Source organism: Chanodichthys erythropterus, chromosome 3 (genome assembly GCF_024489055.1).
Source record: "Chanodichthys erythropterus isolate Z2021 chromosome 3, ASM2448905v1, whole genome shotgun sequence".
Classification (NCBI taxonomy): Eukaryota; Metazoa; Chordata; class Actinopteri; order Cypriniformes; family Xenocyprididae; genus Chanodichthys; species Chanodichthys erythropterus.
Genome location: NC_090223.1, coordinates 26,435,213 through 26,462,040, shown reverse-complemented (window position 1 = coordinate 26,462,040; position 26,828 = coordinate 26,435,213). Strand labels below are relative to the sequence as shown.

Sequence of the window (26,828 nt, the reverse complement as noted above, 5' to 3'; positions counted from 1 at the left end):
AAGGTCCCTAAAGGTACTAAAACATATTTAAATCAGTTCATGTCAGTACAGTGGTTCAATATTATAAAGCGACGAGAATACTTTTTGTGTGCCAAAAAAACAAAATAAAGACTTTTCAACAATATCTATTGATGGGCCGCTCTCAAAACAGTGCTTCGGAGCTTTACGAATCGAATCAGTGAATCGGAGTGCCAAAGTCACGTGATTTCAGCAGTTTAGCCATTTGATAGGAGATCCGAATCAGTGATTCGACACAAAAGATTCATAAAGCTCAGAAGCTTCATGAAGCAGTGTTTTGAAATCGGCCCATATAGATATTTTTGAAAAGATTTTTTTTTTTTGGCGCACAAAAATGATTCTCGTCGCTTTATAATATTAATATTGAACCACTGTAGTCACATGAACTGATTTAAATATGTTTTTAGTACATTAATGGACATCGAGAGTTGGCTTTTCTCTTAATGGAGGCCGGATTTCATCAACAATATCTTCATTTGTGTTCTGAAGATAAACAAAGGTCTTACAGGTGTGGAACGACATGAGGGTGAGTAATTAATTACATTATTTTCATTTTTGAACTAACCCCAGCATTTTGTAGTGTATGAAAACTAAATCATATTGGTCACTTAAAGAAAAAAAACATGACTTACAAAGAAGAAAAAGTCTTTTATTTTTTCCTCAAATACATATTTCATACAAACAAGTCACTTCCCACCTGAATCATTTGTAAAAGAGACCATACATTTACATTTTTCATGTAAGAGCAATCAATATTCTTGAGTAAAATTATCCACAATGTTTCCAAAATTCTTGAAGGACATGAAAAATACATTCTCATTTCATTAAATATGATCTGAAATATCAGTAATTGCACAGCAACCATTAAATGATATGCAGTAGATCAAAATCCAGTGTTATCATTTGAGTCATGAAATTGCTTTACTTGTGGACGGGACAAACAATCATTTGACCTACTGATCGTACAGATTATGGCTTCTAATTTCTCTACAGGAAGTACAGACATTCAAAATGTTGGCCCTGCGATAACATTTCTCATGTAAACAACAATTACTTGATTTCTCTGAAGGGTCACTGTCACTCAACTACAAATCAGATGATATTATATAGTGTAACAGGAACAGTTCATCCACAAATGTGAATTATATCATCACATAAGAGATGTTTAACAAGCATGTGATCCTGAGACAGTGGGTTTTTGAAGCGTAACTTCTGTTTCCACACACAGATATGCATGTTTGGCTATTGTTCCTCTTAAGCAGGCTGGTGTTGTTAAAAGATTTAACAATGTATTCAGATATGATAAACTACGCTCTTTGTATATACTGGCAAAAGTCCCATAACCAGCATTTGAGCAGGTTCAACGAGTTTGTATCTCTGCCGTGTAGGAAAAAGAAAAAGCAGTTTGGATTAGATTTCGGCTCTCTGCCCCTGTGAGGTCTAGGGGAAACAGACGTACCGTTGCCCTCTGGTCCCGAAACCACCACCAGAGTGACTAGAGCCACTGACAATTCAGTATTAATTCTAAACCTCATCAACATGGCAATATTTCTACCTGAGATAAATGCAAAAACGAAGCAGGATCACATGAGCAAGAGTGCTGATGCTACCAATACCACAGCCAGGCAGATTTAGTGCAACAGTAGGGTTAGGCCTATATTTTGAATACAAAAATTCAATAAACAAGTGGTTAATATTAATCATTTTCACAGTTATCAACATTGCAAATCTAGAAAATTCATATTTTCATTTTGTAAAAAAATAATATACATTCACAGCGGAAGTAAGGTGTTTTCTGTGAATGTGCGAGACTTCTGATTTATTAGCTGCAATCAAAAAAAAAAAAAAAAAAAATGTGTGATACTATTTCAAAGTTATTTCCGTCATTTAATAATAATAAATTGTATTTACCTGTGAAAACGAACCAGGAAAGAGACGTGAGGATTTGAGGAGAAAACGAGAGATTATTCGTGTATTCCAACGAATATTAATAACAAATATCATAAATTAAATCGGGAGAACAGACCACAAATGTGCAGTATTAAGTTGTCCTTTTGAATGAAATTTCACCCATAATTCAAAACGCAGTAGGCTCGTCGGCAATAAGTAGGATAGGGAAATAAGGAGAAAAGGCCAATATCAAAGTGCAATAAACTGTAAAATTATTTGCGCTTGGTTATAATGAAGATTATACATTAAAATAATATGGTAAATAATACCAGTTTGCAAAGCCAAGCACCCATTTTGCTGTTTTGTACAGCTAAAAATAACTGACACCAGAAGCCAGGCAGACACATTAAATTTACAAACAGCCACATCCCAACTGTGACTACTTCCGCTTCTGAGAACCCCAAAAAGGCAAAAAGGGTCTATTATGACTTTTCAGACAATATTTGGCCAGTTAGTTTGTATATTTTGTTTCTATTAATTCACAGAAGGATGTTAACAGCAGTTAAAATGGCACATATAGGCTACTCAGAATAATAAGGCACAGATTAAATAGATGAGGCCAGTATTAAATGTAACACTTGAAAAAGAAGAAGCTTCATTTAAATTAAGCAGTGCACTTTAATTGATTTGTCTTATGCAATATCATTTTAACTGACTAGGAATTAAAAGAATTCCTGCAGCTCAAACAGGAGAGCATGGATTCAACTCCTAGGGAATGCATGAACCAATAATTGAATTCACATGCATGAACAATTGAATTCACTTGACCTTAAGGTTGGAACAATCTTATCAATGCCTTGCTTTCTAAAACTTCCCATATTTGTCTTTGGCTACTAATGTTTGTTATCACATAATATCTTTCCATTTGCTGCTAAACCCGCTGACAAAGCAAATTCAGTTCCTGACAGAAGTTCCGGTTTCAAAGCACATTCAAAATGCTTAACATATCTGTATATCCAAGCAAATAGAGCATGACAGACCCTGTGAAAGCCTTGAAACTCAAGCCATCAGCAAGATCTAACAGACTCTGATGGACCATTATACTTCAGTGGGCATGAAAGTGGCGTTACGGCTGCAATATGATTGTCGTTTAAAGTGTGAAAATCATTTTAATATAAACAATACTCATTAAGAGTTGTTTTTTTATCATCTTGCATAAACAAGACCATTTTACTTCGCAAAACTTTGTAAGATAATGCTTTCCCCCATCAATATATCTTGAAGTAAGTTTTTAAATACGTTTTAAGCATAAATCTATCAAACTATAAAATTAGACATTTGTCAACAAGGTAAGAAAAAAAGAAAAAATAAATTTTACGATATTCTCTGATAACAAGTCTTAACATATTATTTATTTTTTATATTATTATTGTTTTTATATTATTTATCTTGCTTAAAGTCGGCATGAAATGGAAGTTGTAACAGTCTTTTCTTCCTTATGTGACGTATATCCGACTGAAATGGCTTCTCGAATAAGAAAAAATGTAGGGCGGGGCTTGATTTTGTCCATGGGGAATTGACTGGATGGTTGTGGTTTGCTATTGGTCAATCTCATGTGAGTGACAGGTTGCCCCGCCCTCACGCCAGTAAACAGAGAAGAGATGTTGCTGCAAGAGGGAGGGGAAGTTATTTTGTGTAAGAGTAAGAGCACATGAATTTAAAAAAAAAAAAAAATGACTTGAAAGGATAAATACAGCAATATTCCATAAAAAATAAGAATTGTCCGTTTTGACTTTATGCTAAATTTAAAGGATGATATTTTTACTGTAATAAAGGGAGCAAATATTGATGACTTTTCTTGAGAATCAATGCAACTAAAACAATTTATGCAGCAGTCCCAATATGACTGTAACACTCTCTGTAGATCTCCATTATGGATACAGAAACCATCAGGTTAACTTAGTATATAGTATATACTCATTTGAAACAGACCAGCTCCTCTTAATGTTTCTCTTTGGCATATGGGTTCTCCAGCAAATATTGATATTTTTTATAGTTATCCAGGATGTATTTGGGAGCGTACATATGCTCTTTGGGGTCTGTGGGTGGGTAGTTTGGCACAGACCCATCAAACCAACCCCCTGTCCGTATTAACCCTTTTATATATCTTATATCCCGTTTTTCCCCGTAATCGCCCCAACGTGGGAAGTCTCCATTCTGGGCTGATATGAGCTTGTAATAAATCCCTTCTGGTTTGAAACACCAAGAGCAGTGCCATCCAGCATAGTGTACGGGGCTTCCGATGGCCCACGGTATTAGAATGCGTCCCGAGGAGTTCTCGTATTCCCGGAATCCCGACAAGGAATAATAGGTACGGCGCCGAAGAAGAATCCCATCTCCCTTGTAAACCTTAAAGAGCATATCTACTGTGCAAGCAGATAAGATGTTTAACGTTCCAAACTGCCTCCAAAAAAATCCATATAGTGATTTGCGCATGTGTATCCCGACCGGTTCCGTCCAGCCGTCGTAGAGTTTGAGGAAAAGGATTCCATCTCGAGAAGGAATTTCATCCGCATCGTCGATGAGAAAAACATCGTCCGCTTTGAGGCCTTGGACCCTCGACATTCCATTTTTAGTCAAATATGTCCGCAGGTAATCATCCGCGATCCAGCCGTCCGCATGGCCGCCATCTGGAAAGTGGTCCAGGAAGATGTACAAAATCTTGTGCTTAATGTAGTCAAACGTTCCATTTAGGATCATGTGACGGAAATAAAGGGGTCTCGATTGACCGTACGCTGTAAAGTTGGATTCGCAAACCAAAAACACGTCCACGGCATCTGCAAGTTCATGAAATCGAGCGTGTAGTAGGTCAAACTCGTGGTTGATGTTGATGGCATTGATGACTCGACGTGGAACTTTTCTGGGTGTTACTTTTAACTTGGACGGGAGATTGGAATGATACACAACCGTAGGTATGCCACAGTGAGGGCCGTGCCAACCCTGCCGACAGGGACACTGAATCACTTTCTCGCCTGCGTTGATTGGGTCGTCTTTGGAGCCGTTTTTCTTCTTGTGATGTTGCAGTAACCTGCGGTGAGATGTAGAGGCGGCCATATCCGTCCCCTCACGGAAGCACAAGGCTCCGGATTTAGTGTGGATGAAAAAGGGTGTGGAATCATCATGGAGTACAAAGGTACGTTCATGAAGTTTCCCGTCTGGAGGATCTGGCAGAATCACATTTGAGTAAGTTCGAGCCTGTTTGGAGGAAAAGAAAATTATTATAAATACAGTTTTGGTCAAGCGACATTCTTAAAAGCTATGACATTCAGGTGAGGTTTCACAGACAGGGCTTAAATTAAGCCAGGCCTTTAATTAGGACAGTTAAGTCATTTATAAACAAGCCTTTGAAACAAAATGTCAGTGCCATTATTTTGTCTCAGGCAATGTTTAAGATATGTCAGTGCAAGTTGCTTTCAGTTAAATCAGCTCTAACATGCATGCTTAAGCCTTGTTATTTAAATAAATAACTGAACCCGCCTTAAAACCCAATAGTTTGTCAGGTCAGGTAGAAGACCTCAGATTAGAATTTCTTTCACCCTCATCGCCTCTACCTTCAGGTAGCTTTGTTTGAACAAATCTTGTTGGGAATGAAAGTCAGAAGCCGTAAAACTCCAGAAGATCCCACTGAACATCTTCAGAGTCTTTAGATGGGTGGAGGAAGATGAGAGCTCCTGCAGAAGGGAAATATTGTGCAGGGCTTTGTAGCAATGAAGGAAGGAAATGACACAAATCCCCAGTAAGCACAACAGGAAGACCTTATGCCTCCGTACTCTTATCCTATAACACAGAAAAAAAAAAATTTGTTAATTTGACAGAAACAAACTCAGTCTCTAACAAACAATTTCAAAAATGTAGTTCGTCTTCATGCAAAAATTCCAAGCTTAAGCCTGTCACACACTGTCTCGGTTCAAAGTAACAGGTAATTAAATAGATAATTATATGTGTGTGTGGCATTAAATTCTAGTTCTTCAACCCTCTGGCCCTCTTTGTTTAGGAGTCACACTTGCCTAAACGAATCACCTTCAAATGTGTCTATTTTGCACTCTTGGCGTTAAGGAGTGTCACCCCTTCATTTCTGCACAGTGTCTGATTTGTAGTTTGTACCAACAAAAGATTCTCTGGGTTTTCATAATTTTTCGTATTTCCCATTTGTTAGATCAAAATCTCAATCATAGGTAGAATATTTGTAATTTCAGTCATCAGTTTTGAAACCAGCGCCTCAACCCGTGATGTGCGGCAGCAGCAGCGCGAGATCTCGGGAGAATGACCAAGCAGACACAGATCAAGTGTGGTACAAAGCATTCTCAGATTTATTCAGGAAGAAGAGTCATATTTATAGACAGAGGTCAAACAACAATCTCCACGACAGCTTGAGCATCCAATCATATGACTTAAGAATCAAACCTTACCATGTATGGCATTTCAAGAAATATAATAACAAATAAGAAATGTATGTGCGTAAATATGTGTGTGTGTCATCAACTTCTGGATGCGTGTGAGTGTCAGTGTGTCCAAGGACTACTACTTGTTTTGTCTAGGTAGGTACATGATGTGCACAATGGAAAAATCCCAAGACACAAAGAAAGTCAAAAAGTGAAGCCCAAGAAATAAGAAATTATTTAGCACCATTAATTTTCTATGTCAGTCATTTTTGACCACAAAGAAGGTAACTGTGACTATTTTTTATTAGCCTCTAACATGTCCAAATCATGTCCTTGAAGCTACAATTTTTAACATTTCAAAATATTATATATTTCGGTCAAAATTTGGCCAGAGGGTTAACTATTTATCTTCATTCGTCTCTTCCTTGATTCTTTTAAAACCCAATGGTCTATGTGATATTTTCTACTAAAACCTTGTTTATGCTTGTTTATTATATTGACAGTAATCATATCTCTCCAAAGATCTGAGGTAAAGGTCTGGCATATTAATGCACACAATGAACACAGGGTGAGCATTGGGTCAATCCAAAGTGTTCTTAGTGCAATATTTGCATATATGAAAAGTTAAAGGTATCTATTAACATGATTTTCACTTATCGTACAAGAACGTTGTGGTATATAAGCAGATTTGGAGGAAATTGTTAAGATTTCAAATGTTCCCACCCCAAACAAAAACCTCAAAACAAATGGACTTGGGTGGAGACAAGCGTCAAGTAAGTGGTTTTACTGTTAAAAGGAAAAACCACACATTGAACACTAACATGAACACAGATCCTCTGACACAAGACTTTTTTGGCTGAGAGAGGCTGAGTGAATAATTCACTTGACTTATGGGCTCAGTTTTTCTCTTATCGCCAGTTTTTTTTTTTTTTCAGCTCCCAGTGTCAATATCGAACAGGACAAACAGTAATTGATCAAACATCAGTTCAAACATGGTTTTATATGGTACAAAGTTCAATGTGTGACAATGTGTAAAATGTTTGAAAACATTCAAAACAGACACCAATCTTCCCAGGAGAAGACGTCCCAGCAAATTCACCCCAAGATCAGACCGTGTAATGCTCAGAGAATTTGCAGACTGAACAACCCAAGAACTACACCTCAGACTCTACAGGCCTCTGTTAACATGTTAAATGAAAGTTCATGGCAGTACAATTAGAAAAAGATGGGACAAGTATTTTCCAAATGTTAAGACCTGCCAAGTACCAGATGATTTAAAATTATTTTTAGATGATTTTTTTTTTTATGCCCTGATACAGAAAAACATGGAATTCAAAATGGTGTCCTAACTTTTTCACATAACTCTACATATTATTACTCTATTATTACTTGTTTCCTTAACTCATGTCTCAGCTCCACTCCCCTATTTAAGTTATTTAAGAAATTAATAATTATAAATAATAAAGCAAGATGCCCTGTTGAAATATGTGAGATGTATGGTTTATTTAAACTGGTAAAGAATTAATTATTATGACAGATGTGAAGGAGAATTTATACGTGTGTCACGTTTTTCAACAAGAAAGATTTCCGCATAGGATACACCTGTTCATCCTCGCTCATGACTCCTCATTCCTCTCCTCCTTGTGGTGCAGTTAGAGAATTGAGATTTCCTTCAAGATGGCTAACTTTAATCGGTTTTGGGTCACAGGATGGAGGACGGAGGAGCGAGGAAATGGAAAGCATCAATTTGACTATTGAGAAGCACTCAGAATTCACCCTTTGTTTCCTGGGCAATGAAGAACGCAACAGATGGATCCTTTCGCAGTCTAGCTTACCCCAGAATTTATTGCGTGCCGGTGACGGCAGGATTTTTTGCAGAAATTGCTAGATTACACTTTTAAACGCAAGTATTAGGTTTCAACTTACTCAAATATCTAATAGTACAAATGTAAAAAAAAAAAAAAACCAAACAAACAAAATCTTTAAAGTGGTTTAAATGTTGACATGTCTTACTGTGGCAAGCAGGGCGGGGGCGAGAGCCGTGGGAACAGAGCGAGGCCAGTGGAGCAAGTGTTACTGAGCATTACCTAAGCACAACACTGGTTTCGAGTTCCACAGAGGAGCTCCGGAAAGATAAAAGGAGGAGTGATGACAGATTATGTTGTATTTTTATGGTTATATCTGTGAATGGCTGCCGCTTTACTTTCGTTTTGATGTTGTCATTAAATTTACATTGATCAATTACACAATCCTACGTAGGCTAGACCATCTCATTTAACAATGCTCAATCTGAATTTCGCAGCCTTCAAAGGATACAGCCTCTGAATTGAGACACAGCTTATATGTGGGAAACTCCCAGAACTTCCGGAAGAGGTGGGATGTCTGTAATAATAGACCATTTAACCGGTTACTGTGAGTCATCCTGATGTAATGTCAAGTTAAGGCAATTTTATTTGTATAGCACATTTCATACACAATGGTAATTCAAAGTGCTTTACATAAAAAAGAATAGTAAAAATAGAACATAAGGAATAGAAATAACAGTAAAAACAGAGAATTTTGCTATCTGGATGGAAGAGCTAGGAAGTCTCAGGGAGTTTGTTGTTGTTGTTGTCGTCCATCAGAGTTGGATCTAAATGGATCTATTCATCAGAGCAGATCAGAATGGATCTTCCTCATCCAACAGGACTGCTACCTGTTAGGGCACTTCAAACTGATAAACATAGTTTCAATCTCCCCTTTTGCCAAGACACCTCAAACTGCGCCACACAGCCCTAATCCCCCTTCCGGAGACATCTTACCTATGGAACGCAGTTCAAATTTCCCCTTTGGAAATTTCCCCCTTTGGAAAGTGTCCTGACTGTAATCCAGAGATATCTTAACCATGCACTACAGCTTAAATTTCCCCATGGTTTGTCAAATTTACCAAATTTTAACCTAATCAATTTCTTCCTAATTCTCCCAGCTCTTTCAACCAGACAGCAATAATGCATTAAAAGTCAGAATAACAAGATGATACATAAAAGATATAAAATACATTAAAAATGAAATAAAAACAGGAAAAGGAATTAAAAGAATAAAAAGATAATACGTATACAATAAAGTGCAAACAGTTCGGACATAGCACAGTGCTCAATCAGCAAATGCATAGATAAAAAGATGTGTTTTGAGTCTGGATTTGAATGTGGCTACTGTTGGAGCACACCTGATCTCTTCTGGAAGCTGGTTCCAGCTGCGGCTGGCATAACAGCTAAAAGCAGACTCTCCTTGCTTTGAGTGAACCCTGGGTATTTCTAAATGACTTGATCCTGATGATCTGAGTGATCTGTTAGGTTTATATTCTATGAGCATATATGCAATGTATTGAGGTCCTAGGCCATTGAGTGATTTATAAACAAGTAACAGTACTTTAAAATCAATTCTAAATGCAACTGGAAGCCAGTGCAAGGACCTGAGGACTGGTGTGATGTGTTCATGTTTTCGGGTTCTGCTCAGAATCCTAGCAGCAGCGTTCTGTACGAGCTGCAGCTGTCTTATGGTCTTTTTGGGAAGACCAGTGAGGAGCCCATTACAATAATCCACCCGGCTGGTGATGAAAGCATGAACAAGTTTCTCTAAGTCTTGACTGGAGACAAAGCATCTAATTCTTGCAATATTTTTGAGATGATAATACGCTGATTTAGTTATTGTCTTTACATGGCTACTGAAACTCAGGTCTGACTCCAAGATCACACCAAGATTCCTGACTTGATTTTTGGTTGTTTGACCCTTAGAGTGAAGGTACATATTCACTTTGAAAACTTCATCTTTGTTTCCAAACGCAATGACTTCAGTTTTGTCTTTGTTTAACTGAAGGAAGTTTAGACACATCCAATTTTTAATTTCATCAATGCACTGGCACAGGGAGTCAATGGGGCTGTAGTCGTTAGGTGATAGGGCTAGGTAAATCTGGGTGTCATCTGCATAGCTGTGATATGCAATTTGGTTCTTTCTCATTATTTGGCTCAGTGGCAGCATATATAGGTTGAACAGGAGGGGTGCGAGTATTGAACCTTGAGGGACTCCGCATATCATGGATGTCCACTCAGACTTATGGTCACCGATACTCACATAATAACCTCTCCCTTCTAAGTATGACCTGAGCCATTTTAGGACCATCCCAGAAAGCCCAACCCAGTTTTCCAGCCTGTCAAGAAGAATGTTGTGATCGACAGTGTCAAACGCAGCACTGAGGTCAAGTAGAACCAGCACTGTTAATTTACCTGTATCTGTGTTAAGGCGAATATCATTTATTATCTTTATGAGTGCTGTCTCTGTGCTGTGATGCGGTCGGAAACCAGATTGAAAGTTATCAAAGTATCCATTCAAGCTTAAGAACTTGTTCAGCTGATTGAAAACAACTTTTTCAATGATCTTGCCTATGAAAGGAAGATTTGAGATTGGCCTGTAGTTGCTCAATATGGTGTTATCCAGATTGCTCTTTTTCAGGAGGGGCTTAACAACTGCAGTTTTCAGGGATTTTGGAAAAGTCCCAGAGAGAAGTGAGGCATTTACCACTTCTAGGAGATCTGCTTCTAAACAGTTTAACACCCTTTTGAAAAAAGATGTGGGAAGTGTGTCAAGGGCGCAGGTTGATGTTTTAAGGTGCTGTACTGTTTCTTCCAAAATTTTACCATCAATTGCTTCGAAATCAGACATAATAGCTACTTTCTGAGGTTGTGATCTGATCTGTTTTACCCCAGTGCAGCTCAAGGATGTGCTGATCGCCTTTCTGATATTATTAATTTTCTCAGAGAAGAAGGAAGCAAACTCACAGCATTTGCTGTCTGAGAGCATTTCACTGGGAATCTGACTTGGGGGGTTTGTTAGTCTCTCTACTGTAGCAAAAAGAGTGCGGGTGTTGTTTAAGTTTCTGTTTATAATATTTGAGAAGAAGGTCTGTCTAGCTTTGCCTAATTCCACATTGAAAGCATGAAGAATATCTTTATAGATGTTATAATGGATTTCAAGTTTTGTCTTTCGCCACATGCGCTCAGCTTTTCTGCATTGTCTTTTCATATTTTGCACTGCTGTTGAGTTTCTCCATGGTGCTTTTTGTCTGCCATGGTGCTTTTTGTCTGCCAAAAAGCGCCATGGTTAATATTTTGTGTTCAATTATTTACTTAAGCAGGATAACTTCACTGAAGAGGTTTATTTTGTATAACAATCTGCTGACTGTACATTATCCCTTAACCTTGGCACATCCCCTAGTTTGGGAACCACTGGGTTAAACCATGTCATTTCTCTTTGTCAAGAGCACAGCTTAAGAAAAGAAGACAGCATATCTCACATTATCAAGTATTAAAACCAGTCTGGTCTTGTTTTCTGTATCTTGAAACCATAAGACAGTGATTTTACTGGGAGGTTTACATATTTTATGAGAGCATCAATGTACTGGACTTCAAAAGTTACAAAAAATCAAAGTTACATTTACAGGAAGACCCGCAAGTACGGGCATAGTTTGTGCTTGCCTGAGCTTGTTATGGTTTCAGAGTCTGCTTAGCCTTGATATTAAAACTGAAGGCCTTATCTTTTTTGGCCATTAGCCACAGGTGAGGCTACACAATGGTGCTGGTTAAGGTGTGACTAAGTACATATATTTGAGCTTAACAAATATTCCAAAGCTATTATTACAAATCCTTTTTAGCAGATGAAGTAATGGGGCGGATTACATGCTTGTTCTTGCTTGTTCCACCGAACACAAAAAAGGAGATATTTATACAATATTCATGCAGCTCTTTTCCATACAATGACATTAACTGCAGCTTATGGTTGTCCCAACTTGAACCTACAGACTTCATGACCAACATTTATTCTTATCAGACCAGTGCTGACAATTCAATGATCTTTTAAAGAAATCTTTAATGTATTGCACTGCATGCCATCATTTGTTTAAGAAATTTACGGAGATAAATTATATATTTATTTTTTAGTGCGCATTAAATCTTTTTTGAAGACTACTATTTTTAGAGAAATACTTCTACGTCTCTTTTTTAAAGTTTCAATACTTTAAAAAAGTTTTGTTAAAAGTTATACATAGTTCAGTCATGAAACTCTAGATGGCGCAGGCTAATGGGTCCTTAACATAAGCTGATTATGATAACAGCATTTATTACTTGTCACAAGCTTATTGGTCCATGTCACTTCTGCAGCCAATGAGCTTATTGCTCACACATTTAAATGGCTGGTTACATTCACTATAGCAGTTTGCAGCGTGCTTCACAGTTCCTCTAAAACCCTCCATCTTCCCCAGCTCCACCTGTATAGATCTGCTATGGGTTATTGATATATGCTATTTGTGCAGCAGTCACCTTTAATTATATAAATGACAAATGACTGAGTATTTGTGCAGCAGCACTATATCTTACTCGCAGCAGCGTATCAGCATATGTATTGGCAGTAGCAAGTTCCTGTACTTGCTCTGCAGCAGCAATAATCTACAACAACAGCTATAATCGACAGCAGCAGCAATTCAGCAGCAGCATAGCAGATCTATTCTGCCAAGACCAAATACATTAACACTGTCGTATCCATTACCATGCTACAAATGACTGAAATTATATATACAGAGCATAGCATAAATGAGTACACCCCCTCTGAAACTTCTGAAAGTCAGCAATTACTCAATTACTTAGAAGACATGTTAGGGTTCTTTAGAGATATAATGTTCCAGAAAGTCTTCTTAATCAATTGCCAAAGAAGCATGTCAAAATTATTTCAGAAAATAAGATTTTCTTATCAAGGTGATAAAATGTTGTGTAGCAAAAATGAGTACACCCTCCTAAAAGTTACAAAATAAAATGAAATTAAAAAATGTTGGTGTAAGTTTAAGGCAATGTTTGATCAAAAGGTAAGTATGTAAGTATTTTCTTGACAATTAAAGGTGTTATATAGCCTACTGGATCTCTCAGATTTAATGCTGACAACAATAAAACCACTTGGGAGAGAACTGTCAGGAGACTTCTTTCTTAGCACAAAATAGGACAGTGGTACAAGAGGATTACCAAATCACTGTTTTAAGGGTGAAAATATAGCAAAAGTAACACAGAAATTCAAAAACAATGGACAGGCCTTCATTTTAAGCTTTCATTTAGTGATGAGGGATTTTTTTGCTAAACAAAGAGCAGGAGAAAACCAAGCGAGTGTCTCAGAGCCAGCAAAAGCTATGAAAAGAGTGACTGTTTATCTCACAGAGCAGCCTACAGAAATGACATGCATGGTTGTTGTTCTTGCTGGAAATTCCTACTGTAGCCAAAGCACAATAAAGTCAGTTAGCCATATCCAAAGCCCATATTTACAAAATATAGATTGTGGGAATCATGAGACCAAATCAATCATTTTGGATCTAACAGCATCCAAAATGTTATGGTGTTGCTAGAGGAGGAGTACAGTGAGAAGTGTCTGGTTCCCACAGTAAAGTTCAGTGGTAGTAAAGCTCTTATATAGGGATGTATGAGTGCTGAAGGTGTGAGGGAGCAGTGCTTTATCAATGCTGTCATGAATTCACACACCACTGTGTAATTTAAAACACAAACTTGAAACAGAAGGTTAACACCTTTCCTCATTCCCTGCATTGATAGGCATTTTTTTTTTCAACAAGACAATGAGGATATGCATTCTCCCAAGGTGAAAAACCTTCTGTTTTAACACTCTTGAGCGGATGTGGGGGATTCCGTAGAGACGAGTTGAGCAACACTCCACATTAAAGATCAGGGCATTTAAGAAGCTCATCTTCCAGGAGTAAGTAAATAAAAATACAATTCATTTTATACTAAAATTTAAAATAAATATCACTTATGTATAAATTTATAGTGAGTATGAACACATCAGTCAAGCTAAAAAAATTAAAATATGCAAGAACCATGGCGTAGCCATCAAAGATTTAAATCTTGGTGCTTCGTCTTGCCATTTTGTAATTTGAATTGTGATGCAAATAAGATTTTTCCTTCTGTGTTACACTTAAAAAACAACATCATACAGTTTTGCAACTAAATGAAAGGGAATGACAGAATGACTGAAATTTCATTTTTGAGTGACATTTAAAAAGGGCATCCTGCAAGACCCCTGTTATCTTCAGTACTTGTTTATAGAACAAAATAAATTATAAGGTTTACCATCACCCTCTGTTCTCACTTCCTGTCTCACAATGTGTAAGTAAGTGTATATGTGTGTGTTTCTTCAGAGGGCACCCGTGCCAGAGGCACAATGACTCCTTTTTTCTGGCTCCCCCCTTTTCTAATTCTCAAATGTCAACTTTTTTCTCAGCCTGTACAAAAGCTCTCTTCTCTTGGTTTAGGAACACACACACACACACACACACACGGAGAACACCCGCAACCACCTTTGCCGAACTGTAGTGCTCAACAGAGAAAGAGGATGACAGCTTCTCTGTCAAACCCACACACACACACACACACACACACACACACAGATAGTTCACTTCATTGAAAACATTGATGGTGGTTATTAGGCGAAGCATCATCACCACTTTGTTTACGCTCACGGCACTTTCTGTCAGTCAATAGTCCCGATACAAACAAAACTATGTTTGGATATGCAATACTTGCAGCCATAAAGTATTAGTTCACTTCAGAAGGAATTTATTAACCCCCTCGGAGCGGTGTGGTGTACATTTAAGATGGATGGATGGATGCACTTTCTTGAGTTTCAAACAGGGGCTTTCCATGCACTGCCATTAAAAAGCAGGGTGATTATTAATATAACTCCGATTGTATTCATCTGAAAGAAGAAAGTCATATACACCAAGGATGGCTTGAGGGTGAGTAAATCATAGGGTAATTTTCATTTTAAAGTGAACTTATTCTTCAATGCTATAGTATTCTGTGATAGGATGTTAGGAAGTATATGTAATATGAAATATATGTAAGTGATTATCCACAGCTAGCTGTGCATTAAACCATTTTAAAGGGTTAGTTCACCCAAAAATGAAATTTCTGTCATTAGTTTTTTAACTGCTTACACACAAAATCCCAAACATTGACACTCAAACACCAGATCCACACACCAAATCTGCAAAACCATACACTAATTCTCAGCCTTCAACTCAGTTTTCAATTTGATAAAACACTTTTTGCAAAACACAACACACAATTTTTTATGTAACACACATAAATCTAACAGGAAGTGTCTTGATTTCCTTTTTCAAACACAACTATTGTTTCTGTCCAACTACACATGATTGATGTATTTCTTTTCTTTCGTACTGCGTAATACTGTATTCACAACCACAACTTCTTACAGTAAAAAAAAAATAGTTTGGTTTCAATCCTGCTTTCATATTTACCATGAATCTCTCTGCCAGTTACTTTCAGTCTTGAAAAAAAATGTACATAGGAGCTCATGAAAGAGGAGCTTTAGGTTTTGAATAACTGTGTGTATATGATATATCCAAAAATATAATATTATGGCAAAGGTGTTTGCAACATACGACAAATGTTTGCTTTTGAGATGTGTTTGTGATATTTTGAATGCAGTGCTTCATTTTGCAAGAGATGTGAGGCATTTTGCGTGTGCAATTCTTGGATTTGTGTGTAAAGTTTTGAAAAAAAGAGGCAAAGTTTGGTGTAAGCAATGTGGAAAAAAAAAACTCTAATAACTCACCTCCATGTCATTCCAAACCCATAAAACCTTCATCTTCGGAACACAAATTAAGATATTTTTGATGAAATCCAAGATAATCCCCCATAGAAAGCAAGGTCCAGAAAAGTAGTAAAGACATTGTTAAAATAGTCTATGTGAGTACAGTGGTTCAAACTTAATGTTATGAAGCGACGAGAATACCTTTTGTGTATTTGAATACCTTTATTCAACAATTTTGTCTCTCCCCAGTCAGTCTCTTACACTCCTATGGGTTCAGACTACACATATTTTTGTCGGTCATGACAGTCACTGTCTCAGATTATACAATTTTGACTCCTAAAATCTTGTCGTGTCGTGGACAAGAAACATGTCAGACTACACGTTGCTACTCGACCATTCATCGCTTACTGTCTTTAACCACGTGAGTGCTGTCATCGAGAGGGCGAGACTATCGACTGACAGAAAGTGCAGTGAGACTAAACAAACAGTGGCTAGCAACGTAAGACATAAACACTGTTTGCTCCATTTTGTCATCAGAAAAGCCCAAAAGTGGACACATATCTGGATTGCACGGATATTTGGATTTCCTACAAAGAGAACTGAGGTAACATGTTTTATTTGCCTTTTTTTCAGGCAAACATCATAAATGCAGGAGTATTGTTGCCATAGCATAGCTCCACAAACATTTCCTCCATTGTAAAATTCCACCTATCAGGAACTACTGTCTCCCTTTCGTATCAGCATGTTTGAAAGCATGTATTAAGGTGCTTCTGTGCTTCTATTGGCCAGTATCACACATGTGACGAAACTCGTTATGGACGACTGATTAAAAAAAATGAAACACGTTAGTCTTTCTATCGTGACGTTGTGAAGCATCGCAGATGTGGCATCGGTTGTTGTCCATTATGACACACTACATGAGCTGAAACGATCGAATCTTGCGTCCCGATGCCCATTGTCGTTTATGAATCCCCACAACACCCTACGTCATCCTATGTGGCAAAATCGGGCTAAAATCTTGTAGTATGATCCAGTAATTACGGAGTAATTAATGACAGAAATTGCATTTTGGGGTGAACTAACATTTTAACGCACAATGTGGAGGCCTCTGCAGTGTGCATTCAAATAATTTAATGCACAGCTAGCCATAGGTTATACCGTTTATACCATGGTCATTTGTCAGCACAAGTTAAACCTGTAATTGATATTTGACTGGAAGGGTAATATTGAAGGTTATTTTCGCCAGTTACGGCTTGTTACCATTCAGCCCACTTTGAATCAGACACAGAGATAAAGTAGTAAAGGGGGATCCCCGTTGGGTGCTTTGCATGGTGGGTAAACGTGCTACTGACAAAAATAGTGACGCTGACTTTATAAAAGGCACTAAATCCTTTATTGCTTTAAATAAACATGCACAAAGAGGGCACCTGCTGTCTGTATAAAACATCCCCCTTGGCTGATTATTGCCACTCAAACATGGTTTCCAAAGTACTTAATTTTAAATAGGCCTAGCTCTAGTCACAACGTCTTTTTGCAATGTCATGACACAAGGGAAATCTACAAACACCCTTTCCTGTACATGCACAGCCAATGATACAGATAACAGAAACGTGAAAGATGACAAACTGACAAACATGACTCTAATAAGCTCACATCAGGTGGTCATATCTGAGCCTCCGATTTGTTATGGGTATGAATTATATTCACTTTACTGGCATGCCAACAAAAAGAGATGCAAACAAAGGAGTTTCACCACTGGGGAGAAATATTGCACAAACCAAATAGCCCAAAAAACTGCAATCATATTCAGAGCCATTCGCTTTAAGCAGGCGTTTCCTGACCACAAGAACTCAAAATAACGGAATGTTCTAGAAACCGCATTATTCCGCTTTCGTTGTTTTGCATTTGAGTACTTTCATTTAAGTGGAGTTGACCAATTTTTAGTTTGTGCCCAAAAGTTTTAGATTGTGATGTGAACACCTGGATGTCTCCTTGTACATGCTTAACATGTTTCACTTGAAACTGAAAAAACTGAAACTGAAAAAGAGCAAAATAGTCAACTGAAATAGCCTGTTCCAATACGATTGAATTGCACACAGATTTTCTTATTAGTTTACAAGGTACCATGTGTGAACACAACAGAGCTGCATCTAGTGAAGGTATCTATGTTGGCTATACAGTACATTATAAGCAAATAATGTACAGTATTTGCTTATAATTATATTTGCAGTATACAGTATAGGGTTAATTACGAAAAAAAGGGTTAATTACATACAAGACATTCTAAACCTAAAAACAACTGATTGCTTATTATTTTAAAGCAGAAATTAAATTAAAGCAATTACTGCGCTCTGTCTGTTAGACGCACATGTGCCAACCAGTGCTCGTTCATCAGTGAAGTGTAACAAGACAGGCTTTGTTGTCAGAATATGCAAAATTGACTTTGTTTACAGAAATGATAATAATCAGACAGTGCATGAAGTAGAAACTCTATACTCCATAGCCACTTTTCCACCGCAGGAACTTCCCCTATAGGACATAGGGACTTTAGGGTGGTACTCGGTGTGTTTAGACCGCAGGGACCAGGGTATAAATGAAGTTCAGGGTAAAAATTTCCCCCTCAGAAAGTCCCTGCTCATGAGGTAATACTTTTTCAAAGTACATGAACTTTTGGGGGTGGGACTTGTGCACTGAACATGCTGATTGGTTGAGTTCATGCAGCATTTTATTTCAACCACCATTTTTAAAAGTCTGTTGCGGTGCGTGCAGTAAGAGTTGTTTGCTATTTAAACCAACAAAGTTTAAAAAATATGACTGAAGGACAGAAGACGAGGTTCAAGCTTCATTAATATTATATGCAGAGGACAAAATCCAGTGGGAACTGGAAAGTCGTACACAGTCCTACATCACCGGACTAATCTGAAAATCATGAAAATGAAGACAGCAACAGGTCTGGGGGAAAACGTTCCTGGGAAAAACGTTCCAAGGACAAATTGTTCCAGTGTTTCGGTGGAAAAGCGGCTTATGGGGGTCCCACTCGGTTGAAATCCAACAAGTGCCGGTGTTGTGCCAAATTCTGACCCCCGCCAGATTATTACCACTCCAAGTCTCCATTATAGGCCTAGGTAGATTTAGAATTAGGTGTGGGGTGGTGTTAGGATTAGTCAATCAGGTACAGGTCCAGTAGTGTGTACCGGCCAACTTCGAGCAAAAGATAAATAACCATAAAATATAATTTATGCATGAGAGTGGTCAACCTGAAAGAGAAAGTAAAGTATACTTGCATTATGAACTGCTTTCTGAGTCTTTCTGAGTTACATTGTGTAAAGGCGTCGACATCAAAGTATGCTGCAACAAAATATAAAATTTGCACACAGTTTCACTTTTGCACATTCTCCAACCTTACAACACACCACCCCCACTGCACAGTGCTCTTTATAGTGCAAACTCTCTGTTTCTATCAAATTGAGTTTGCACAGACAGATGCGGTTGCATATTATATGCTTCAGGCCTTTCATATTCACAAGTTTGTGTTCTGTCTGCCTCAGTTTGGAGCTCTCCAGTTGTTTTACTGTTTTTGTTAGTTTGTCCCATTTTTGTTTTTGTTATATAATCATTTTTCTCTCAGGACTTGAAATGGGACAATCACATTGACTCCATTGTAAAAAAAAAAAAAGGCCCAGCAGAGGTTGTACTGTATTGTTCCGAATATAAGAACAGAACGTGAGAGATATAAGAGAACGTGGGCAACCACGCCATCGTCACATGATTGTTCATGCACACTGGGCATGCGCGTACAAGTGTAAACAGTTGCCTCTTGCAATATTTAAAAGAAATGCAGAGTTTAACTGAACAAAGGCTCCTAAAAATGACAACAAAAAACCAAGGAAAGATTGCAGTTCAGTCTCCATGTTATTGTTTACAGGGTCGTCAAGGACACGCAGAGCGATTGTGAGCAGCCACGCCATCGTTTTCAAAAGTCTCTGTCTGTTTACACTCAGGGCCCATTTACATTAGGGGGAAGAAACTTTTCTTGTGCCTGGTTGTTCTGGTGCTCAGTGCTCTGCAGATGGAATCTAATCAGATTTGAGCATTCAACAGCCTTGTAGTATAAATGTGTGTATTCTTATATCTTTATTCTTTTTTTATTATTTTACTATCTGTGAACTGTTGTTGTCTCTGTGTACTTGAAGCTTCTTCTCTCACCAAAACAATTCCTTGTGTGTGCATATACCTCCAACATTCTTGGCTGTTTAGTCTTCAGTTCCTTGTTCGATATTGGTTAGGTTAATGTATTTATGTTTTACTGTGGTTAATGCGTGTTTCTGTTTCTCAGTTTGTCTGCATTTCAGTCCGAGGCATTTTTGTTGCTCTGTGATTAACTGGGTGTTATTCTTGGCATTGAGGACCTATTAAACCTTCTAGATGCATCTTCTTTTTTCTTCTTAGATAACTTTGCTTTTTAGCTGAACTCTGAGACAAAATGCTGTAACTTCATTTTTTACCATTCATTTTACCATTTCTTTTATATAGAACATTTTAACAGTAAGATAAACTGTATAATATTATAGAATACAAATAAAAATTTAAATAAAAACTGGCCTGACGAGAACTTCTCTGAAAGTTTAAAAACGTTGTAAAGACATTGATTATATACTTTGAATACATTATAAAATAGAGAGAATGCTACAGATAGTCTGTCTCTCCTTTTTTTTTTTTTTTTTTTGCCTATATAGTAAGTATAGTTATTAAAGTCACCATGACATAAAAATGGACAATTCTTATTTTTTATGGAATATTGAAGTATTCATTATTAACCCTTTCACACTGAAGGGGGTGGATTCTGGAAACCATTGCTGCTTCAATATACATCTTTTAAGTTATTAATCAACATTTATCTATCTGTTAAATTATTTGAATGACTTCTTCAACGCATGTTAAAGCATTTATTTTCCTTTTCAAATGCTGGAAAATAATTTTGAATATTGTCTGTACCTCTCACTGAGAGAAAAGAACATGTTATCAGTATGTTTTGGGAAAGTTTCCTGCTCAGAGCAGAGCTCAGATCAACTTCAACCTTGAAGAAGCTGTGAGTCATGTGTATCTGTGTTCTGTGCTGCTCCTTTGTACTGGTGGACAACTGGCACTCTGCTGGACAACAGACAGGTGCCATCATGACCCCAAAAGGACATCCAGTACCTAAATCCAGGGTCCCCTTGTCAGCATCCTGACGAATGGAGATATGCTTCTGACTATCTGTCCATGTCTATTTTTCTTAGCCAATCAGAATCATTCAACCTGAAGTAATGACGTAGTTAGTGGACTCTGTTAGAGTATAATTGTTGTGGAAATGTGTATGTACGCAGAGCGCCTACGAACTCCTTGTGAGATGTGAAGCTGGCTCCTGCTGATGAAACTGCAAACTATTCTTCAGTAAAGTTTTCTTCAATTTATTTTTATTTTTTTAACTCTGACTCCAGGTCTTTATTCATCATATCTGGTCTTTTGGGTCTTTAAAGTCTGCGTGAACCGGAAGTTGCAAACGACTTCTGTCCAGTGTTGTGACATATTTCAAAGCGAAACGAATATTGAATAGAGGGCAGAGTTTTATTTGAGCGCTCCTCCTCTCCATCTCTCGCTAATAGCAGACTAACGGTCGGAGGGGAGTGGTTTAAAGGTGCTACAGAGGATCTTTTCGTCGACTGAGAAACCAAAGACTATTAGTGAGTTTTTGAAATGAGCGCATGCGTAAGAACAACCCCCCTCCTTCACAGCTCATTTCGAGGGAACGCCTCCCAAAACTCGTGCACGAGTATTGGAACACGAGTGTTTACCACCGGCATTCGCTGTGTCGTGTTAGTGGATTCATTATGTCGGACTCACCGCAGGTAACTCATAATCTGCAGTTGTTACTCCTGTTTCCTGACAAAAACGTTGCATGCAGCACCTGTGGAGTGTGGAAAGTTACTGGAGCACGCATCCGCGCTCGTCTCTCACAAGGAACGTCACGGCAGTGATTGACAAGCCAGAGGGCCAATCGTTTACGTGATGATCGTGTAAACGATTGACTGATGTTTTTAAGGCCCTACCTCGTGCACAGATGATGTATATTAATATTATTCCTTTCTGTGCACCTAATAAATAGTCTTTTATCAGTTAGTAAAGACAGTTTCAAGTAATATTGCAAAAATGTATAAAACAAAACATCCTCTGTAGCACCTTTAAGCCATTTCAACCCATGCCGTCAAACTGACGTTATCAGAGAAAGGGCACCGTTGCAGAGGGGAATCATTTTCAGATTTTGATTAAATATTACGAAGCCAAACTATTTTTTTGTGTGGATTGACTTGCACGGATGAATTGTTCACCACAAAACTTGCAATTTGAGCTAAAAAAATAAATAAGGTCAATTTTGATTTCATGTGTACTTTAACTGTTAAATTCCGCTACAACTCTTATGTTTCAAATTTTCTGGTTGACCCCCCAGCGTGACTTTTTCAAGGCAACTGTTATTTAGAATGCAACGCTTTGTTGTTACCATGGCGACACGTCATTGCTTGTCATGTGACACACTGCAGCCACAATAGCACTGTATGACTTTTATTTAATTTTTCCTTTTAATTCAAAATATTCACACACTTGTTAACCATAACATGAAATATGTGATATTCCGATTGTCAAATATGTGTAAATGGATGTGTTTTGTTGTTCAAACACCTTTATAATGATCACGTTAGTTGAGCTATATGCGCGATGGGTGCCGCCATGTTAGTTTGCACTGCAGTTCAGAGAATCAGATCTGTTGGATTTACAACTTGTGAATTCATCCGCTTCTATTGAAATGCATGAAAGTAAGTGGTTGGTGAACTGGGAGAAGAAGAGAGTAAACTTTACAGTTACTTACACAATGTGTATCTGATATTAATAAAACACGTCGTCTAATTATAATGGAAAAGATTATTATTGCTGCTTCTGTAGACATCAGTATGAATTCTACAAACTCTACATGTATTGTTTTGAAAGAAATGGTATCTGTGAGGATTTCCAGTCAGGATTTAGACCGTACCATAGTACTGAGATGGCTCTCATTAGAGTTACTAATGATTTGCTCTTATCAACAGATTGTGGTTGTGTCTCTCTATTAGTATTACTAGATCTTAGGGCTGCATTTGATGCTATTGACCACAACATTTTTTTAAATAGACTCAAAATTATGTTGGCATTAGTGGAATTGCATTGTCATGGTTCAAATCTTACTTATCTGACCGTTATCTGTTTTTAGTAGTAAACGAAGAGATGTCACACCAATCACATGTTCGGTGTGGAGTACCACAAGGCTCAGTACTAGGACCATTGCTTTTCACTCTGTACATGCTACCCTTGGGAGATATCATTAGGAAGCATGGCGTTAGTTTTCACTGTTACGCTGAAGATGCTCAGCTCTATATTTCTTTGTGCCCTGACGAAACTTACCAACTCACAAAATTAACAGAATGCATAGCTGATATAAAAAAATATGATGACTAGTAATTTCCTACCACTAAATTCAGAAAAAAACTGAGATTCTAATTATTAGACCAAAAACCTCTTCACGTAATAACCTATACAGTCTAACACTTGATGGCTGCTCTGTTAAGTCTTCTCCATCAGTTAGGAATCTGGGTGTGCTCTTTGATACCAATCTTTCATTTGAAAGCCACATTCGTAGCATCTGTAAAACCACATTCTTCCATCTTAAAAACATGTCTAAACTACGACATATGCTCTAAGTGACAAATGTGGAACAGTTAGTTCATGCATTTATGACCTCAAGGCTAGATTACTGTAGCGCTCTACTGGGTGGTTGCCCTGCACGCCTAATAAACAAACTCCAGCTGGTCCAAAATGCAGCAGCTAGAGTCCTTCTAGAACCAGGAAGTATGACCATATTAGCCCGGTTCTGTCACCACTGCATTGGCTCCTTATTAAACATCGTATACATTTTAAAATCTTGCTAATTACTTACAAAGCACTAAATGGTTTAGCTCCCCAGTGCCTGAGCGAGCTCTTAATGCATTATAGTCTTCCATGTCTATTGCGATCTCAGAATTCTGGCAAGTTGATAAAACCTAGAATATCAAAATCATCCACAGGCGGTAGATCCTTCTCCTATTTGGCACCTAAACTCTGGAACAATCTTCCTAGCATTGTTCGGGAAGCAGACACACTCTGTCAGTTTAAATCTAGACTAAAAATCTCTTTAACCTGGCATACACGTAACACATTATATATTCACATCTGTTAAAGAATTGTAAGGCTAAATAAAGATCAGCAGAGATTGTGTCAACTAGATCATCCCCTGTAAAGGTCGACACGACAGCCAGTAGCACAGATCCCCAACAAATAGTTTCCATACCGGTGTGATGAATCCAATCTTCAACCAGATGGAACTGGATTAAATATTTTGACTGTTGCGATCCCAATCGGATTTATGACCTGTAACGCTGCCTGAATCATAATCATGCTCTGCTCATTGTTGGCCAGAGAAAAAACTGGCCCCCCGACTGAGCCTGGTTTTTCCAAAGGTTTTTTTCTTCATTTTGACACCTGATGGGTTGCTTGCCACTTTTGCCTTTGGCTTGCTTAGTTGGGGACACTTGATATTCAACAGTGTTTTTGATCTGCCTGCATTGACACCATTGCATGTGAACTGAACTGAACTGAGCTGGGCTGATGTATAGATAAATTAACTAAATTAGTAACTATTGATTTTTACAACGGAATGAATCAATACTGAATCAATACTTAAGCTGGACAATGACACCATTTTCTTTAAGAGCTGCTATGCAGCCAAAATTATTTGCCAATTTTCACTGTAAAGCTGCTTTGACACAATCTGCACTGTAAAAAGCGCTATATAAATAAAGGTGACTTGACTTATTAGAATTTATGTCTGAAACCGAAAATAAACATTATGTGGTTGAAAACACTGCATATTTGTGACATATGACAAGCGCTGAGTTGATCACGTGACGTACTGAATTTTCTAATCACACCAGTGTGATCGTAAGCGTCAAAGGGTTAATGTCTCATCGGTGCACTACAGAACCCCGGACATGACACGCAGGAAAAAAAGTAAATTGTGCGCACGCTTTACTAGGTCGTTCCCTTGATTTACTAAAGAGTGCGCACGATTTAGCAATTCGAGGGAACGAATCACTAAGTTTTGTGCACAGTTAAATTAAAAAATTAAAAAATCCCAAACAAACAACAACAACAAAAAATAAATAAATAAATGAGGGAACGACTTAGTAAAGCGTGCACATGATTTAATAAATCTTTTTTGCCCTCATAATTTTTAATCAAAATAACTTCCCTTCCCTCTTGCAGCTACATCTCTTCTCAGATGACGTGTTTACTGGCACAAGGGCGGGACAAACTGTCACTCACATGACATCACAGCAATAGTAAATGACAATGATCCAACCATCCAATCAGTTTCAGATAGACAAAATCAAGTCCCATCCTACGTCTGCTTTTTGTACAAGAAGCCGTTTCACTAGCACAAAAGAGAAAAAGAGGCTATTGCAACCTCTGCTTTTTGCAGACTTTAAAACATGTTGTGCGCAGTAGCCTGTGTCCGATCAATGTTGTAAATATCTAACTTAGAACATAAGACAAGGGATTACACATATACAGTGTGAAACCTGAATAGTGATCTATGATACATCAGCCACATAACTTTTTTAATTCCTTCAATTATGTGGAATATTATAGCTAATACTTATTTAACTATTTTTTGTGCTCTTGCATGTGCCATCATTTAATTTTCATATCTGACATTATCTACAGGCTAGGATTCATGTCGAGGCAGGGCGAACTAGGTGAAACATGAAAGCAAAACCCTATTTGATCAATAGGGCCTAATCTCACAAAGAGAAAGCTCACAAAGTGCACTTAAGTAATTTACGATCAACATACATACTCAAACCAACCAGTAAAAAAACCCCGGAGCGAATCTCCAGCACAGCTCGAGTTGACGGTGAAGTGTCTTACCTGACAGACATGTGTGATCTCCCCATGCTGCTCCTGCATGTGTCGGTCAATTCGTTTTTTTCCCCCCTCAAAACATGTAGCGTTTTGTCAGTGTTTGCGCTCTTTACTTTTGACTTCACTCGCCAGGAAATACACGCACTAGCTCGCGCGCGCCCTGCTGAAGCGAGAGGACTGTGAATCAACTACAGTGCGCGTGACTTCCTTGCAGGTAAATTACCCACACCCACTCTCTATATATGTTTATGACAATTCGTTCTCTCTCTCTGACAAGATTCAGTCTGATTTATTAGCATGAAAAATAATTGGTCTAGGGCGGATTCTGGTGTTGTGCCGAATTATGTGACCGACCGAAAAGCTCCCAGTCCATAAACGATATTTTCCCCACAGTTTGCACCTGTGTGCCCCATCATACAGGATTTTCAATTACACTATAAACACAGGAGAGGATGATCACGATAGCTATTCTGTAGTTCAATCAACAGTGTTCGTGTAATGATCCGGGATGCTGAGGACCATTTGAAGTTTGTACAGAAGTTTCTGTTAAACACCACTGAGAAGAGCATTACAACAGTCAATACGAGAAGTGACAAGAACAGCAGTAGCTACTAACAGCAAAAAACGTTTAATATTTCGCAAATAATATGATTAATGTTATTTGCATGTGTCTCAAAAGATAAAGTGCTGTGAAGATGACACCCATACACTTAACCTGAAGGGAAGGAGAGATAACAGAATTCTCGATAGTAAAACACAATTTTACACATAGCATAAACACACACACTGGTTTCCATGTTTTACATTTTC

The 26,828-nt window shown here is 37.9% G+C and overlaps 1 protein-coding gene across 2 annotated transcripts; it reads right to left on the bottom strand.

Moving 5' to 3' along the window:
- Positions 1-646: 646 nt before the first annotated feature.
- Positions 647-26,343, bottom strand: mgat3a (beta-1,4-mannosyl-glycoprotein 4-beta-N-acetylglucosaminyltransferase a). 2 transcript variants are annotated; one of them, XM_067381537.1, is made up of 3 exons: positions 26,025-26,343; positions 5,520-5,745; positions 647-5,163 (listed from the first exon to the last, which is right to left on the bottom strand). In XM_067381537.1, exons 1-3 carry the CDS (start codon positions 26,048-26,050, stop codon positions 3,910-3,912), a joined length of 1,506 nt encoding a protein of 501 aa, XP_067237638.1. In that variant the 5' UTR covers positions 26,051-26,343; the 3' UTR covers positions 647-3,909. The 2 variants fall into 2 exon arrangements, with proteins under 2 accessions (XP_067237638.1, XP_067237637.1); XM_067381536.1 differs by lacking the exon at positions 26,025-26,343 and adding an exon at positions 8,364-13,364.
- Positions 26,344-26,828: the final 485 nt, after the last annotated feature.

Excerpts from the sequence above, each read along its gene's own strand:
- mgat3a (XM_067381536.1), bottom strand. The coding sequence starts at position 8,434 with ATGCTCAGTAACACTTGCTCCACTGGCCTCGCTCTGTTCCCACGGCTC. Across the intron at positions 5,746-8,363 it reads CCCCCGCCCTGCTTGCCACA|GATAAGAGTACGGAGGCATA; the intron begins GTAAGACATGTC and ends TCTGTGTTATAG. Across the intron at positions 5,164-5,519 it reads TCAAACAAAGCTACCTGAAG|GCTCGAACTTACTCAAATGT; the intron begins GTAGAGGCGATG and ends TCCTCCAAACAG.